Source organism: Pelodiscus sinensis, chromosome 6 (assembly GCF_049634645.1).
Source record: "Pelodiscus sinensis isolate JC-2024 chromosome 6, ASM4963464v1, whole genome shotgun sequence".
Lineage (NCBI taxonomy): Eukaryota > Metazoa > Chordata > Testudines > Trionychidae > Pelodiscus > Pelodiscus sinensis.
In genome coordinates, this window is record NC_134716.1 from 2,813,607 (window position 1) to 2,831,257 (window position 17,651).

Consider the following 17,651-nt stretch of genomic DNA (forward strand, 5'->3'; position numbering starts at 1 on the left):
GCACCTCTTGCCCACCAGCGGCCAGCGCTAACTCCTGCCCCGCCCCTCCACCCACCCCTTGCAGCGTCCGCCCACCACAAACTGGTGTTTTGCAACATTCAGGATGCTCTGGGAGGGAGGGAGACGGGCAGGACTGGGATATGCTCAGGGGAAGGCGGGGCAGAGGCAGGAAGGAGGGCTGAGTAAGGCCTGGGGTGGAACAGGGACAGACATGGTCCCTCCCAGCTGCTCTGAGCACCCGCCCAATGCTGCTCCTTTGCAGTGACCGCGCTTTACCTTTCTGGTTGGCAGGAGCCGCCGTCTCAGGCTTTTACCGAGTGCGCGCCGTCGACTACTGGGGCAAGCCAGGCCTCTTCTCCGTGCCTGTGCCGTACCGCGAGGCTCTGGAATGAGCGCAACCCTGTCCGCCAGCCGGAGGAGAAACCCAAGTCTGCCTCCCGCCTGCAGCAGCAAAGGCAACGCCAGCCTCACGCGCCAGGGAATTCGCCAGCTAGCCGGGAATGCGGCACACCCGGTCTCGCGGCAGACCTCGTGGCGCGCGAAGACAAAGTGTCTCGTCCCAAAGTGAGGAGGGAACAACTTGTCTCTTATCCGCAGGTGGCAACAGACTCGGGTTCCCCTCAGTGCTGTGGGTCACAGAAGCACGGGGGGCGGGTCTGGAGTCAGAGCTGGCAGCCCCCCTCAGGACGGCCGGAGAGTGTTTTCCTGTGAGGGGAGGCGCGGCCAGGACTGGATTTTCTCTCCCTTGCTGCAGTGCTGGCTGCGTGGGATAACGGCCAGCGGGCTGTGCCGAACGCAGCCCGACGAGTGAGCAGAGCGGCCGGCGGCTGGAGTCCTGCTCCCTGGCTCCCAGGGGTGAGCTCAGCCCCTTTCCCCGGAGGACTGTGGGATCTCCATGCAGGGTGTCCAACGTTCCTCGGCCCCGGGGGCAGCAGCCTGGCAGCCATTTGCTTGCTCTCGGGCCCTTGCCCACCTGAGCCACGTCCTTCCTGCTCAGGGGGCTGCAGGCGCCTCGCCCCCACCCAGAGGGGTGCCACCAGCACAGAGCCGTGCCTCTTTCATGCTCCCATCCGCTGGGAAAGTTGAAGCCACCGTTCCTGTCAGGCTGGTCCCTCCCACTGGCCCCTACAGGCCCCGTCTGTGGGTCCCTCGCAGCAGGGAGTCCCTCCCACCAGCTCTGACTTGGGGGCCATGAGGGAACATCCTCAGAGAGCTCCTACTCTCACCTCCCCTTCCTGTGCACTGCCCTTTTAAAGCCTGCCTCCCTCTTCCCAGCAGGCACTGCTTCCACCCAGTCACATGCGCCTGCTGCGGACTACATCCCCCAGCGTGCCTTGCCTTAAATGAGCCAAGGCTTTGTGGCAGAAAGCCTGGGCCTTGCCTTCCCCTCGTGGGCAGCCAAATGTTTTTAGCAGCTCCATTTAGAGGCTTTTATACATTTCCCCGATTGAGGCATGAAATGCTTCGGTATGTGACGGATGCCTGGTAACGGATGTGTGTTAATTAGAAAATCTACCCTTGGGACTGGGGTATTAGCATGTCATTGCCTCCCACAAAACAAAGGAGTACAGAATACTGCGCCCAGGCAATGGTTGTCAGGTTACATTTTTTTCTTCAAAAATGTGTGTTTGGGTTGAACAAAACAGTGCCTGAATTTGTGGCAAATTTGCCAGACCGTTTTGGTTGGAAAACAAAACAAAACAACCCCAAACCAAACACGTTTCAAAATGAAAATGTTTTGACTTGGATTCAAAACAGCTTTGTTCTGAATGTTGCTTCAGTCTAATTTGAAAATAATGTTTTTAAAGACTCCCACTAAACAGCGTGTGGCTTGGCCTGAGCTGACAGACTTTTCAGTATGGCCCCCAGACTTGCAAGTCCGCTGCTTGGCACAGCTCTTGGGGACACCTCTGTGCTCGTGCTAATGCCTGTTGTACAGCGCGACGTGCTCTGTGTGTTTAGTCCGGCCCCTCATCACTGGACTGCTTTGCAGCGTGTTTTTAAAAAGATCACTGCAGTGAAAAGAGCGAGGCTACGGTGGAGGAACACACCTCTATTACGAACAACGCGTATGCTCTGTGGTGATATAATATACCTCACCACCATAACAAAGCAGGCACACTTGCACTGCAATATGAAATCAGCTGCATAGTACCAGGGAGGAAGCGTTTGGCATGGTGGATTCAAATGGGATTTGTCTCACACCCGGATTCAGTACCAGGGCTATGTCATTAACATCAGCAACACATTCCCCGGCCTTCCCCAGCCTCCTAGCTATGGATTTTGTACCCCTCCTTCATTGATTCTAGGCACAGGTAACAACCACTGAGATGGAATTAAAGTTGAGAGCAGAGGCCTGGAAAAATATGTTTAATTACGAGGCCACCTAGTGACTGGATTTTATTAACGCAGCAGAAGTTTTCCATCCCCGTCTGCCTCGGTAACAGAGAGGAAACTACGTTACAGGGACGTTGCATGTGTTCCCGCACAGATGAAGCCAGAAAGGACAGTTACTGTTAAATAAATCCAACAATGTCAATGCATAGAAATGCAGCGTTAATTCTGCACTCTGCAGTGAGACCTGGCAGAGGGAGAAACGTTTAGCTTTCAAAATCATGTGTCTCGTCAGCAGCCCCCTGCACTGTCCAGCCTTAATCACAGCCGGTATTTCCATAGCATCGCGCCATGGCGTCTGCTGAAGGAGAAGTTAAGGTAAGAATAGTCCAGTGTCACTCGTGCACAAGAGTTTCCATGAGTTAATCCTGTGAGCAGCACGAAGCGGCTGCCATGCCAAAATTGAACGTGTGGTTTAACTGAGCTGGTGGCTGCCCTTACGATTCCTGTCCACATCTTGAAAGACTCTTGTCTCATCCTTCTTCCTACACATCTCCGGGTGCATACAACCCACATGCCTCCCCACCCCCACCGCTTCCTGGCTTATAGACGCAGGGGGAGTCTAGAAGCGTCCACTGCCCGGAATGGGAGCTGCAGGTGATTAGCATCTCGGGCTTAGGGTACTGTGTTTCAAACATTCTAATGTGGCTTTCGATGCCGGAAAATTTCAGCCTCAGTGGGTACATTTTCTAAGCACTGAAGACAGGCTGCTGCAACGGGAAGTGTTAGGCATCACTACTCCCTCCTCCTCACGTGCTTTGTATTATGGAGACTCCTGCTGGGGCAGCCATGAGGCCTTAGGATGGTGGTACCAATATTCCACAATCCTTAGGGCCTCGGTGACTCCCCACAGGCCCTTGCCGGTGACAGGCAACCCCTGTGACTCCTAGGACAGCCCGGGTTATCACGAGAGGATACCACAGACAGCAGACAAGGATAAACAGCGTTTGATTCTTGCAAAGGATGGGGAGAAATGAAGCCTAGAAAGGGAATTGGGAGTTGTCCTCAGGGTGCCAAGTAACCCATCCCACTGCACTCGGCAGCACGGCCGCTAACGATGCTCAGGCCCCCTGCTCCTCCCACCGGCCGTAGCGGGCAGGGCAGGTGGCGCTGGATGTGAAAGGTGGGAATACCTTGTTGGGACACTCCTGGCCGCTCGCCGAGGGGTCTGCAGGGCACAGCGGGCAGTCAGTTCTCACAGGTGCCATGCAGTGCTGGGACATGGGAGCTGCCATGGAGCTGGGAGGTGTAAGTAATGCCAGTTGCGGGGCTAAACGCGTTGTACGCACTCCCGGCCCGGGAGGTATTTCCCTGTCTGCTGGACTGTTTATCTGCTGAGCAGATTTGTCAATAAAGGGACTTGCAATAAACTGCAGTTGTCTCTCCAGTGCTCTCTGAGTCTCTAATTTAGTGCCATTGGCAAGAATTTGCCAGCTGCTGGGGCTGGTTAGGAGACTGAATTCTGACCGACCCAGGAGTCCAAGAATTTAATCCACACACCAATGAGCTGCAGCCAGGTCATAATTATTTATGTGCATTACAAAAGAGATCTTCGTCAAAAAAAGGGGATCCCCGTTTTCCAGAGGGGATCTTCACCAAAGGCTGAACTTAGTAAAACTTTAGCTTGTCAAGTCGCCTGAGACGGAGTCTCAAGCTTACGAGAGAGGCGACGAGTAAGGCATTAAATCATTCCACCGACAACTGCGTTTGTCCAGCAAGCCCAGACGGACGGTGCATGTTTATTCAGAGCAGTTTACATACAGGTTACGAGTGCGCATCTACATTGTTTTCCAGCTGGCTGTACCTATGCCTTTCCTCCTCCTCTTTAGGCTCTGCCCACGGCTTTAAACCACGAGCTTTCGCAATCTTTCTCCTCTTCCTCGCCATCGAAGACTCTTTGGAAGGCAGGGAGCAGACAGGTCTAGTCTATTACAGCAGAACTGGCTTGCCCTTTAGGGAGAGTTTCCCACATTCCTGGTGCACTGTCCCCACTCAAATTAGAAGTAGAAGCTTTAATGGAAATTTATTTGCTATTTGCAAGCGAGCTTTTCCCCAACTGCCAGCACACTGAAAGTTCAGTTATCTACCTAGCGCCAACATCTTAGCATGCACTTTGGCTTGACTTCTGCCTTAGCCTATGTAATTACCAGTCACAGAGAGACTATGGGATTGCACGAGTCAGCATCATGTGGTGGCATATCAAGTCAGTGGGAAGGAGGAATGTTCCCCATTTGTTCTCTATCGCTCTGTGCAGACAAAAGCAACAGGGCACAAAATCTACTGCTCCCCAGATGATGCGACAGGAGGGGTGCAGACAAGCAGAGGGAAGGATTTTGATACCTGCTGTTAGGACCAGTAGCCGGGATCTTGGCTCGAGCCAAGGGCTTTGCTGCAGCTGAGCTTGTTCAATCCTAAGAGAAAGCAGGGATTCTGTCATCTGAGCTTTGAGAAAGACAGCCTCAGTGTGAGCCCCAATTGCATCCTCAGTCTGGATTCTTTGGAGGCCAGTTGTCTGACTAGAAACACCCAGCACAATGGGGTTCCAACCCCAGTAGGGACATTTCAGCACTAATATTTTGCTACCGGTTGAACCTCTCCAGTCTGGCACCCTGGGGACCTGCCTGGTGCCAAACCAGCGAGTATGCCGGACCATGGGAAGTCAATATTGTAGCAAGTGGGTCTTTTGATTTGTATTTCACCCTGGTGAATAAACGGAACAGCGCTTGACACACCCGATATAAGCTTACACTTAGCCAAGGCTCTTCCAGTCTCTTCATAACAAAGTGTTAGTGTTGTTACACAGTTTTACTGTATTGGCACAAGGATAAGTCGATAAAGCATAAAAACGTGCTTATGCTTAGGAGCATTACCAACACTTCCACAGCTTCCTGGGCTCTTAGAAGACATTTAGGGGTAAATTAGAGCTAAATAACAGCACAGAACACCGAGAGCCAGGACTGGTGGCTGTAAACAATCTTTATGGGACCGTGGGAGACTTGGCCACGGCCGTGAAAAGAGGACATCCAGCTAACTAGAGTCATGCCAGACCACGGATGTTGCCAGACTAGAAAGTGCTAGACTAGAGCGGTTCAACCTATAGTGGTCGATGTTCTATCATATCGACTTGGAAAGCGAGGATCATACGTTATCAATCTCACATCAGAATTCTGGTCCCAGCAGGCTTTATTGCTTAGAAATTAAAATATGAAGCTAGGTTAAATGAGGCAGGCAGTAGATAGCAAAAATCACATTTAGAGGTTTTTAAAAAAACATCACATTACCATTATTCCTTTGAAAATTGCACTCGGGTTACAAAAAAACCAAACACAACCACACATTTTAACACATTTTTCAGGAAAAAAAAAACCAATGGTGCAAACTATTTGATTTTTAAGTGAACAACAATTTTAAGACCTGGAGTCTAGTTTCTGCTCTTAGAAATGGAACCACAAATGCATTCTTCAGCAGGCCCCTGCAAAAGGAAAGAGAGAAAAAAGGAAGAAAAGGTGAGTTCATTTTTTCTATGCCGTGCAAATGAATTTGTAACATCATGGCAATGTTCTGTTCTATTTCCAACCTTCAGTTCAGTTACAGCTGCAGAAATTTGGGGGTACTCTCAAAGCAGGGTCAGTATCCAAAACCCCTACTTGCATGGTCTGAATCCTGCTCTGGGCATGCCTCTCCTAGATCATGTGTTAGAGTAGCCCCTGGACTGCTTTAACTTATGTCAGCCATCACCAACCACTAAGGCCCACAACCTGTTTTGTTTGATAAAAGGTTTTGTTTAGTCTGGGGGGGACATGATAGCCACGTTCAAGTACCTAAAAAGTGGTTACAAGGTAGAGGGAGAAAAATTGTTCTCTTTGGCCTCTGATGATAGGTCAAGAAGCAATGGGCCTAACATTGCAGCAAGGGAGGGTTAGGTTTATGTTGTGCCTCCGGCACAGGCATCAAAGGGCCAGTTCCCTCACCCCACGAGCACTAAGTGGGGCTAGAAGGACCCCAGCTCTCAGGACAGACAACTAGGCAAAGCTGCTCCCCAGGCACCCTTAATATCCAGCCCGGGACCCATTAACACATCCAGAGAAATAGTCATCTCCTGCCAACCAGTGCGGACGTGCAGCTCCACCTAGAGCAGTTTGTGCTGCCGGTTCAGGTTTCCAACACTGCCAGCGCCTCCCTGGGGGGAGAGCCCGTTAAGTACTGGGATCTGGATTCACCTTCGTACAGGCTGGGAATCCTTGTACAGGCTGATTGAGTTGGGATTGGTCCTGCTTTGGGCAAGGAGCTGGACTTGACGACCTCCTGAGGTCTCTTCCAGCCCTAGGATTCTATGATTCTAATCCCAGCTAGGTTGGAAGAGCTGTATGTATTTCGAAAGTTAGGCAATGCCAGAGTCACCATTGCTCATGCACCCTTCCATCTGCCCTTTGGTATGTCCCCAGCAGAGACATGACATCCCGTGGTTTCCATTACTCATTCCTGCTGAGGATGGGGACGAGGGGCAGAAGGAAGATTGCACAAGATCAACCATAAATCACATTTTTAGTTTCTAAGCCCCGCTCTGACTTCATATTGCTGTCGAAAGAATTGCTCATTAGGTTGCAATGACTTTGTGGTCTTTACAGTGAGAGCAGCCCTTCTGGTCTCTACCCTACACTCTCTGTTAAGAAATATGCCGCTGACTCCACCCGGAAGAGGCTGTTAGTCTTTCAAAAGCGACGAAGTGGGTCTTTGCCCACGAAAGCTTATGCTCCTACACTTCAGTTAGTCTATAAGGTGCCACAGGACTCCTCGTCGCTTTTGCAGATTCAGACTAACACGGCTACCCCTCTGATGTTAGTCTTTCAGCGTACCTGTCTGCAGCACTGGCTGGAACTGGCCAGACATGCAAATCTCTTCCTGCTTCTGACGCACAATGCGCTGAATGTCCGGTGAGAGACCACGGGGTTTGCGTGAGAAGATAAGGGAGTAGCCGTCGTCACAAGTGCCATCCTCTTTCAGGCTGCGGCAGGCATATGTAATGGCATAGTTGTCGTAATCGGTGTCAATCACCCAGTAGTTGTCCCCTGAAATATGAGAACAGACTGAGTCCTGGTCTCCTAAACCAGTGGCTGAAGGGAACAATGGTAGAGCCCAGAGAATTCAATGCAGAACTGCCCTCGGCCAAAATGGCTGCCATCTCCTCAGAGAGGGTTGGCAGTTTTCCATTGAAAGGAAAATGCTGTTCCTGACAGATTGATGTTTTCTGTGGGAAAGTGTGGATTTTGCCAGAGTTTTTCGGTTTTCTAAACGGGAAACCGAAACATTAAGTTGTTGGTTGATTTGAGCTGAGGCCAAATGCTTCCGTTTGTGGAACCAAGCTGTGACTCTGGTTCCAAATCATCTTGACCAGGGGATCTCAGACTGGGGGGTCAGGAATCCTCAGGGGGTCGCGACGTTACCACCAGGGGAGAGGGCTGGTTTTCTTTGGAGTAGGTTTCCCCGTCACGTTTTGGGGACAGGCCCGTCGACAGAGGAGGAGGGCAAAGACGACAACTGGACCGGGGCCCAGTTATTCAAAAGGGTTGGTCAAGATGCACCCAGAACCTTGAGCCCTTTAAATCACAGCTTGGCACTCTCTGGGGGCTCTGAGGGCTGCCTGGGTGGTAGAGATGCAGCACGGCAGAGCACATGCCAGTCAGAACCGAAAGGGGAGGGGCATGCCCTTGGCCCCGCCCCTTCTTCCTGAGGCCCCACCTCTTCCAGGAGCATGGAGCTGGCCCTCCTCCCCACCTTGCTAGGACCCAGCGAGGCAGTCGGCTCCCCTGTCTGGGGAAGAGGGGTTGGTTATGGTAGAGAAGCAACAAGGAGCACAATTTTGCAGTGCTCGCCAACCATCAGCCTCTAGAGGCGTCTCCCAGAGTAGATTCCACAGCCAGACCCCCTCTGCCGCTTGGTCAACAACATTTGGTCCTCAGCTCTCACGCATATCTCACTATCCTGGGTGACCTACAATGTCCCAGATTGCAACGGTCGTGGCAGCTCAGCCACGGAAACACGTGTGCCTCGAGACCCACGGGAGACAAACCCACCCGTCCAACCAAAGGGGACGACATTCACTCACCTCCGCTAGACAGGTAGCTAGCCAGGCCTTGGTAAGTCATGTACATCTTCGCTGGGGTGGTGGGGTCTGGGACTGTGTACTGAGCAGCCATATCCGCGCAGATCACCCAGAATCTGAAACGGAGCAGAGACACCCCGGAGTGAGCACCCGCAGTGTGTACGTTTCAATGCACAGAACAGCAGCCCTGCTCAGGGCTCCAACAGGGACCGGGCTCTGTTATACTCTTGGTCTTCACAAAATCCTTTGGCAAGGAGTTCCACAGGTTGAACATGCGCTGTGGGAAGAAATACTCCCTTGTGTTTCTTTTAAACCTGCTATCCTTTCCCAAGACATACTAGAGCCCTCAACTGCCATGAGGGCTTCATACTTACCCAAAGAGCTTCACTCTGCCCTTGGAAGATGCAATCATAGTGCCGTCTTCCTCCACGGTGTACTCAGCCGAGATGTTATCCTGAAGGAAGAGGCCTTCCGGGTCTTTCTTTGCGAGGGCATACCATTTCCCTGCATACTGAAAGGACAGGAAAACCTCCCTATTAATGTCCATTGCCCAGCATGAACATCCAGTATGGGTGGAAAGCTACTGCAGAAAGCTTGTCGGGAGGTGCCCTGTGGGCGGTGCTGTTAAACACCAGGGCAAGGCCCGTGTGGACACGTGTTAGTGCTCGGAGGAACGGCTCTAGTGTACATCGGCACCTTTGACCTTGGGCCAGGAACTGGGTCGGTAGCCCTGGCATAATGCCACTATCCAAGGCTGGTGGAAGCCCCCTCCAACTGTGGGCCTGAGGGTTAGGAGGGGAGGTATTTAGATTTGGTGGCATTTGGGAGGAGCTGGCACCTGGCTGGGCAGGAAGGTATCCACAGCCCCACAACACCCCTACCAAGTTCTCCTCTCACCTCTGCCCTCCCTCCAGGTCTGCTGCCTCTGCTATGCTCCCCATTTTACAACTGGAGAGGTGAGGCACCCAAGGCTATGCAGGAAATCTGTGGCGGAGCAGGGAAATTGAACCCTCCTATCACAGAGTCCCAAGCAGGTGCCCTGGCCACTTCTAAACCCATATTCTATTGATTTCCTGTCCCAGTTAACGGTGGTCCACCACTGTTTTTTTATGGTAAAAATGTTTATGGTAAAAATTTGCTACCATAATTCAGCCAGCTCCTCAGAAACTCCCGAGCAGCTGGCTGATGTCAGAGGTCATGAGGGTTCCAGTAAGGCCCAAATCATCTCCCTTTGATTCATCATCTGCTCCGACTCCCAAGTGAAGATTTGCAGCTCGTTAGTACACTACATTCAAAGGAGGCAAGTCCATACCATTCATTACCTGTGAGGAATGGCTCTCCCATGTATTCAGAATTAAGTTCAAGGAATCAGAGCAAGCCATTAATGGCAGCACATTTATGAATTAGGAGTCAGAGCTTTGGGACCTCCAGGAATCCAGCAGATGTTGCTAGGACAGACAAGTTTCCTTATGAGCCATGTTTCTGGCTTATGCATTTTTTGGGCTGAAGATTTTACTGAGCCGAAGGCAACAGGATATTAATCTGGTCAGTTAACAGCAAACTATGGAAACAGTGATTGAAAGAATATATTTTGCCTCTCAACCAAAAAGGTTAATTTCCCAGCTCCTGTTGCACTTAATTAGCACTTTATGCAAATTAAAGAGGTGATGTCAATTGTGTAGCTTCTACCACCACACTGTGGGCAGCAGATGAAGCTGTGACAATTACCCGTTGCTGGTCAAAGTTGTCCTTCACAGAGAAAGAATCCACTACACAGCTTTGAGCCAGGCAGTGTTCAACACCAGAGAGCACTGCTGCCAGGAACACATACTGCGCATATTTCATTCTGCAAGACAAAAGCATACATGAGGAGTTGCCTGCAGAGGCAGACCCATAAATTGGAAGAAGGTTTTTAATTGAAGGCCCTATAGTAATCCAGAGAGCATCTGAAATATACCGACTTCGGGGGGAGCAGAGCCCTTGACCTTGTGTTCATTTCAACAATTGACCTTTTCTGTGTGGTTAACAAACACTACAGCCCACTGTCATGTCAATCACATTTGGGGTGGAGATGCAGACACCAATCAATCTTACTTTTATCAGTAAGTCAGGAGTTTTCCACCCGCGTTAAGATCTCCACTGAGATGGAAAAAAATGGTAGTTATTCATCTTCAGGTCAAGTTTAAAATAAAATCCCTGCATCTGCTATAAATACAGATTGCAGGCGGCACATTTTTAAATGTGTTTCCTTTCATGTTACTTTAATTACAGTACAGAATTAATCCTTCTTTAAGAAACCTGGCCACATTAAAATGCCTAAAGCAAGTCTGATTCACCCATCGGAGCACCTACCATAATTTCAGTTTGCTAAATTAGTATTTTGTTTGCCACGGATACTGGCATTTACGCCAGCTATATTTTATTGATAAAAATGGAGCTGGGAAACAGAGCTGATCACATTTTCTACTTTTCCATTTAAATGTTGTCTTGATGGAAGTGTTCCAAGGAACTCGGGAGAAGCTTCACTTGTCAGAATTAAATTGTTTTCAGTATTTACCAGTATCGAGAGAATATAAGAACATAACATAAGAACAGCCAGACTGGATCAGACCCAAGGGCATCTAACCTAGCATCCTGTCTCCCGCCAGTGGCCAGTGCCAGCTGCCCCGGGGAGTGAACAGAACAGGGAATCATCAAGCGATCTCTCCCCTGTCGCCCATTCCCAGCCTCTGACAAACAGTGGCTAGGGATACCATTCCTACCCATCCTGGCTAGTAGCCATTGATGAACCTAACCTCCATAAATGTATCTAGCTCTTTTTTGAAGCCTGTTAAGGTTCTAGCCTTCACAACATCCTCCCTGGGATCTCTCTATATCCAGCAGGATTATTACCTTTCATAGGAGATTTTTTCCCCATGAAATCAAATGTTTTCAGGTGGCTTCTCAAAACATGAAATGCATTTAACTTTCATACTAATCCCTCTCATAGTCTCGCTGCTTCAGATCTGAGAGACAATATTCAGATGTTGGATTGTTGACCCGCCTTTAGAATATTACAATTTGCCACGTAACCCCCACCTGTATTTACCACCTACCATACCCCTCTTGACCCACACGTCCATATTAATCTCAAATGCTTACAAGGGGAAAAAAGTCTTTAGTGGTCACCCTTTGATTATTATTACAGCTTATTTTTGCAGGTGTTCAACCCTTGTCATCACATCACATAGCAAGTCATTTCGCATTTTTAAGCTTCATAATCTGACTTAGGCAGAGCCCGGCCCACCCTCCAGATGGTCCCGAAGACATGAGCAGTTAACGCTCAAGCTACCCCTCATGCATCAGCAAACGCTCCTTGCAGTTTCCCTAGGAAGATTTAACATAAGATGCCAAGTCCAATGGGGGCAGGAGAAGCTGGTTCCAAAGAGACTAACCTGCTTCTTTATTGAGAGAGAGTTGACCTACCTGCTGGGATATTGCCCCCGGAGCCCTGCAATTTACTCCGAGTCAGTCCGTCACTCTGTGGTCAGCTGGAGAGTGCTCTGTGAACTGCCCTCTGGCTGCCTTTAAATAATGAACCTGCAAAGTCACTAATTGGTTATTTTCCCTCCTGTGCCTGAATAAGACACTTAATCTTGGATAATCCATTTGGTAAAGAACAAGTGTAATCCCTGCAGTGGTGCGTCTGCCTGCTGCCCTAATAGAAACACAGCTTTTCCATCATGGAAAAAGAAGTCCAGGACGCTAATAGGGCCAGTGAAGCCCCAGAAAGGACACTGTTGTCACATTCCACTTGGCCTGCCTCTTTCACATGTCTTGGGGAAGAAACATGGGCAGCTAGTTAATCAGAAACTCACGCATCAGTAGACATGCGAATAGGCACATGCACCCAATTGGAGTCACTCCCCTGGGGTATAAAAATGAGGACTTTGCCCCAGGAGACTCACAACATCTGTCTCTGAGCCCTGGAATCTCCCACTTTTCCTCTATATGGACCCCACACGCACACACACACACACTTTCCAGGTTGTCATACCAAGACCCCAGTGAATTCCAGCTGAGCTCTCTCTCTCTACTCCCCACTCCAACAAGGGTATGTCTGCACATCAAAGTTATTTTGGGATACCAGAAGTATCCTGAAATAGCATTTCCATAGGCTGCTGCAGAGAGGCATCCCGAAATAGCTACCCCGCGTCTTTTGAACGCGTCCGCTCTTCCAAAATATAGCAGACGCACTATTTTGCCATCCCCATAAATCTCGTTGTGCGAGGAGTAAGGGACAGCTCAAAATAGCACTTTATTTTGAAATAGACTCAAACTAAGAATGCAATTTGCATAGCGCAAGTCGCGTGTCTTATTGCGAGTTTAGAGTGCAGTGTAGACCTAGCAAATGTCCCCATTAAAACCATTCACTTGTAGATGCTTATGCTTCACAGCAACTCAAATGAAGATGAAGTCAGAAGAGGTTTGAAAAAAACTGCGTCGTGCTGATTTGCATCCTCCTCAGCCTTGCTCCTTCTGGCTGGTCCCACCTTCGTCGCACGCGATCCCTGCTGCTTCCTGCTGAGAGATGGAAATATCACCCTTCCCTGTGTCAGCTCTGGGCCTCTCTGCATTTCCATAGGCTGCTGCAGAGAGGAACTTTTCATGGGTTCGGCACTTCTGCTTGGCTAGTTTGTTAGGGGCAGCCGGAGCCTTTCTGTACTTGTGGCTACACACGGTTGGGAGGGGCTTTGTGGGTGACAGTGTCTCAGAATGTTGTCGTTGTTGTCGTTTCCCTACAAGGCCATCTTGGGTTTCCTGTGAAGGCCACTTGGAAGCCTTCTTCCCCACCCCCCTCTTTTCAGCACCTTTTCCATCCAAAGGCAGGTCACACCTGGCTGGTAATCTGCCCAGCAACTGAGCAGCATAAAAGGCCAGTTTGCTAGTCAGGCCCATCTTGGAGCAGCAAGTGGTGCTGCTCCCTGAGGTTAGTTAATGCTGCTGCCTACCTGGAGGGTGGACAATTAGTACCACACCAGGGTTGTTGGTAGGGTACTTATTTGCGCGTGAGCATGGCCAGTCATCCGCAGTCCTGGTCTTCCACTCTCATCTCATAAGAATGATCAGACTGGGTCAGGCCAAAGGTCCATCTAAGAACATAAGAACATAAGAACGGCCGTAGTGGGTCAGACCAAAGGTCCATCTAGCCCAGTAGCCTGGCAACAGTGGCCAGTGCCAGGTGCCCCGAAGGGGGTGGACCAAAGACAACGATCAAGCGATTTGTCTCGTGCCATCCATCTCCAGCCTCTGACAAACAGAGGCCAAAGACACCATTCCTACCCCCTGGCTAATAGCCTTTTATGGACCTAACCTCCATGAAATGATCTAGCTTCTCTTTAAACTCTGTTATAGGTCTAGCCTTCACAGCCTCCTCTGGCAAGGAGTTCCACAGGTTGACTACGCGCTGTGTGAAGAAGAACTTTCTTTTATTAGTTATAAACCTGCTACCCATTAATTTCATTTGGTGGCCCTTAGTTCTTATATTATGGGAACAAGTAAATAACTTTTCCTTATTTACTTTCTCCACGCCACTCATAATTTTATAGACCTCTATCATATCCCCCCTCAGTCTCCTCTTTTCTAAACTGAAAAGTCCCAGTCGCTTTAGCCTCTCTTCATATGGGACCCGTTCCAAACCCCTAATCATTTTAGTTGCCCTTTTCTGAACCCTTTCCAAGGCCAAAATATCTTTTTGAGGTGAGGAGACCACATCTGTACACAGTATTCAAGATGTGGGCGTACCATAGTTTTATACAGGGGCAGTAAGATATTCTGGGTCTTATTTTCTATCCCTTTCTTAATAATTCCTAGCATCCTATTTGCCTTTTTGACCGCCGCTGCACACTGTGTGGAAGTTTTCAGAGAACTATCCAGGATAACTCCAAGAGGTCCATCTAGCCCAGTGTCCTGTTTTACAACAGCAGCCAATACCCGGTGGAAAAGAGGAGACTAAAGAGAGATATGATCGAAGTCTATAAAATCATGAGTGGTGTGGAGAAAGTGAACACGGAAAAGTTATTTACTTGTTCCTATAATACAAGAACTAGGAGCCACCAAATGAAATTAACGGGCAGCAGGTTTAAAACAATTAAAAGGACGTTCTTCTTCACACTGCACATAGTCAATCTGTGGAACTCCTTGCGTGAGGAGGTTGTGAAGGCTAGGACTATAACAGGCTAGGAAAGAGAGCTAGATAAATTCATGGAGGTTAAGTCCATTAATGGCTCTTAGCCAGGATGGGTAAGGAATGGTGTCCTTAGCTGCGCCTTCACTGGGGAATGTTTTTCGGTAGGCCAGATGGTCTAACGGAAAAGGCATTAGACGCGGAGTGAGGAGACTTGGCTCTGGCACTGATGTGCTAGGTGACCTTGGTCATGCTCCTTCACTCCCATGATTATATTCCCCTTCACTGTTGAACAGGGACTTTACCTTACTGTTTGTCCAGGGCCTGCCACAACAATGCACTACCTGACCTGAGACCTTCAAAACACTGCTTTAAGTTGAACACAGTTCAGGAAACTGTCGCCCGTTTTCTAGAAAGAGACCAAATGGATGTTCTCAAAGCTAATCCTTCAGCCATTACTCTTAGGAATACAAGGTCACCATGAGTACCAGATCTTGGAGATCAGCAGTGACCCTAGAGAGAACACACACGGCTATATCTTCCATGCCAGACAGAGTTTCAAAATAACAAGCTCTGTTAAATCTGGTACAAGATGTTTTCAACTCCCTGCTCCCAGCTATTTGGTCAGCTTCCTGGGACTGTGAAAGATTTATATGTGGTGGAAAGGATACATTTAATCAGTAAGTGTCCAGATATATTTGTAACATGGGAGCTTCTTTAAAAGAAAGCTTTAAATCAATAGGAGCCGGTAACTGTTTTTTGCAACACAAAACTATTATGGAACCAGAATGATATTTAGCAGCAAGGAAATGGTCACCTGAAACAAACACCCCCCCCCCCCCCCAATTATATTCTCTTCTCATACAAATAACGTGGCTATTTAAGGCCAAGTGAGGCTCAAGTCTTTTCTGTAAATTAGAAGCATTTGTAAAAACTGGCCACTGAGCCTGATTTCATCTGCACTGATGAGCATAGCTCCCTGCCAGACAGAGGTGACACGTGCACCCTTACTTACATGACATATAATCCAATTGGGTTTAGAGACATGCAACTAATAGCTAATTACAACACGAGCTTTTGGTTGGTGGAGTAACATCTGTCACTGCACTGGGGACATTTTGCAGCACGGACATGTGTTCTGTGGGCGTATTTTCTTCCAACCGCATCACGGCGGTTCATCTTGGGTTCAGGGGAAGAAAGGAATCCAGAGAAGCATGGAGATAAGCGTTTCTAACGAACCAGCCCGCCGAGCACTGCTGCCCGATGTAATCTGCAACGGGAACGGTGCAGAAGAGCCCTGGTCAAAGCAGCCTCTGCAAAAGGAGCTGAATGGAGGATGGGACTGCAGAACGGAGCAGAGGGGGATAATGCAGACCCTCATGCGTGCCTTTATGCAACACTTGTTCCAACCAATCAGTTGCCCAGGGATTTACTGGGATTGTTCAGCCTGCTCAGATTTAGCAACATGTGCTAGGTCAGCAGCGGCAGGCCCAGCATGGAATCCCTAAATCGTCTCTGCTGTCAGGCACCCAGCTCCCTCCCCCCGGCTCGCCATCAGGTGGGGTGTTTGTTTGCACGGGTCTGCGGGAGGAACTGAAGACAGAAGCGTTGTGAGTTGCCCTTGACAGATATGGGGGCAGTTATTGTCTATGGGGATGAGAGGATTTCTGGCCTCTGCTTTAGCTTCTCTAGATCTAATTCATATTCTTAACGAGGCGGGAATAACGGCTGCAGGTAAGACGCTGGGCCCGGGCATGAGGAGACCTGACACGGAGCTGTGTTCCGCTCCCACCACCATTAACCCACCAACTGGCAACCATACTGCTCCTCCATCCCCTGCGAAGTGCTTGGAGACCATGGAAGGAGTATTGAATGTTTGGCTCATAGCTCAGTTAATCACATCACTTCTTTCACTGGGAAAAATGAAACACAGACAGTAAGGCCTTGTCCATATTTACCTGGAAGGTCGAATTAAGATACGCAACTTCAGCTACCCTAATTACGTAGCTGGAGTCGACGTATCTTAATTCGCCCTTTGGCGCTGTCTCCACAGCGGGAGGTTGACGGAAGCAAAGGCTCCCATCAACTTCCCTTCCTCCTTGCGAATTGAGGAGGAGAGCCCTCTGAGTTCTATTTAGGAGGTCTTTAATAGACCCTCTCAGTCAAACTCTGGAAGATCGACCGCCACAACATCAATCTTCCTGGTAGTGAAGACGTGGCCTAAGTCATTGGAAAGTTGTTCGCATTTGGTTTCGTGGCCTTATTAGGCCTTCTGGTGAACTGCATGGAGTTCACTGCCCTGGTATTGGAAGGGAGACATTACTGTTGTAACTATGGGACCTGAAATGCGTTTCTGTCCCCAGGAAATTAATGTGGCTCTCATGAGCTGAGCGACAGCGCCGGAGGCTAAATCCCAGTGTTTGCCCAAAGACCGCGTACAGCTTGGACAGAGGCAGTGCCCATTTCTCAACCTACCGACATGTCTGGAGGGCAGGGCTCTGGTTTCTCTGCCAAGGCTGACAATTAGCGTGGCACTTTTCCTGGTGCAGCAGAGGTGTGGTTACCAGGACCTGGATCTCAACCCCAGCTCACTTCCTCTGTGCCCCGTAACAGCTAAGGAAGAACTTCCCAACATGCCTGCCCGGCTGTAGACTCGAAGCAGTGATGCAAAAGGTTCCGCCTCCTGCCACCCCGCCTCCGCACGACCTCGTCCTCTCACAGTTGCATTTGAAAACGATGAGTGGTCCCGTAGCACCTTAGGGACTAACAAAAAAATATATATAGATGGTGTCATGAGCTTTCGTGGGCAAAACCCACTTCCTCAGACGTGTTCCACTTCCTCCCTTCCCTGGAGCCCACGCCTGCATCCCAACCTCTCATCCCCAGCCCAACCTAAGAGCCGTCACCGCTAGCCAGAGCCCTGACACGCACCCCCCAATCTCCTGCCTCTGCCTGTAGCCCCTCCCCCATCCTGAATCCCTCATTTCT

The 17,651-nt window shown here is 49.6% G+C and overlaps 2 protein-coding genes across 4 annotated transcripts in view; one reads left to right on the top strand and one right to left on the bottom strand.

Annotated features, from left to right (window-relative positions):
• IDUA (alpha-L-iduronidase) overlaps nt 1-430 on the top strand; it is a 38,834-nt gene extending 38,404 nt beyond the window's left edge. For all 3 annotated transcript variants that reach the window (XM_014579557.3, XM_075931298.1, XM_075931297.1), the window contains one exon: nt 292-430. In XM_014579557.3, the coding sequence (XP_014435043.2) occupies nt 292-392 (101 nt within the window). In that variant the 3' untranslated portion in view covers nt 393-430. The remainder of the gene's footprint in view (nt 1-291) is intronic.
• Nucleotides 431-5,740: 5,310 nt separating this feature from the next.
• Nucleotides 5,741-12,082, bottom strand: LOC102456753 (purpurin). Its single transcript, XM_006135146.3, has 6 exons — nt 11,963-12,082; nt 10,226-10,343; nt 8,872-9,008; nt 8,501-8,613; nt 7,251-7,463; nt 5,741-5,866 (listed from the first exon to the last, which is right to left on the bottom strand). The coding sequence occupies exons 2-6, from the start codon at nt 10,340-10,342 to the stop codon at nt 5,856-5,858; spliced, it is 591 nt and encodes a 196-aa protein (XP_006135208.1). The 5' UTR covers nt 10,343; nt 11,963-12,082; the 3' UTR covers nt 5,741-5,855.
• Between the last annotated feature and the right edge of the window lie 5,569 nt (nt 12,083-17,651).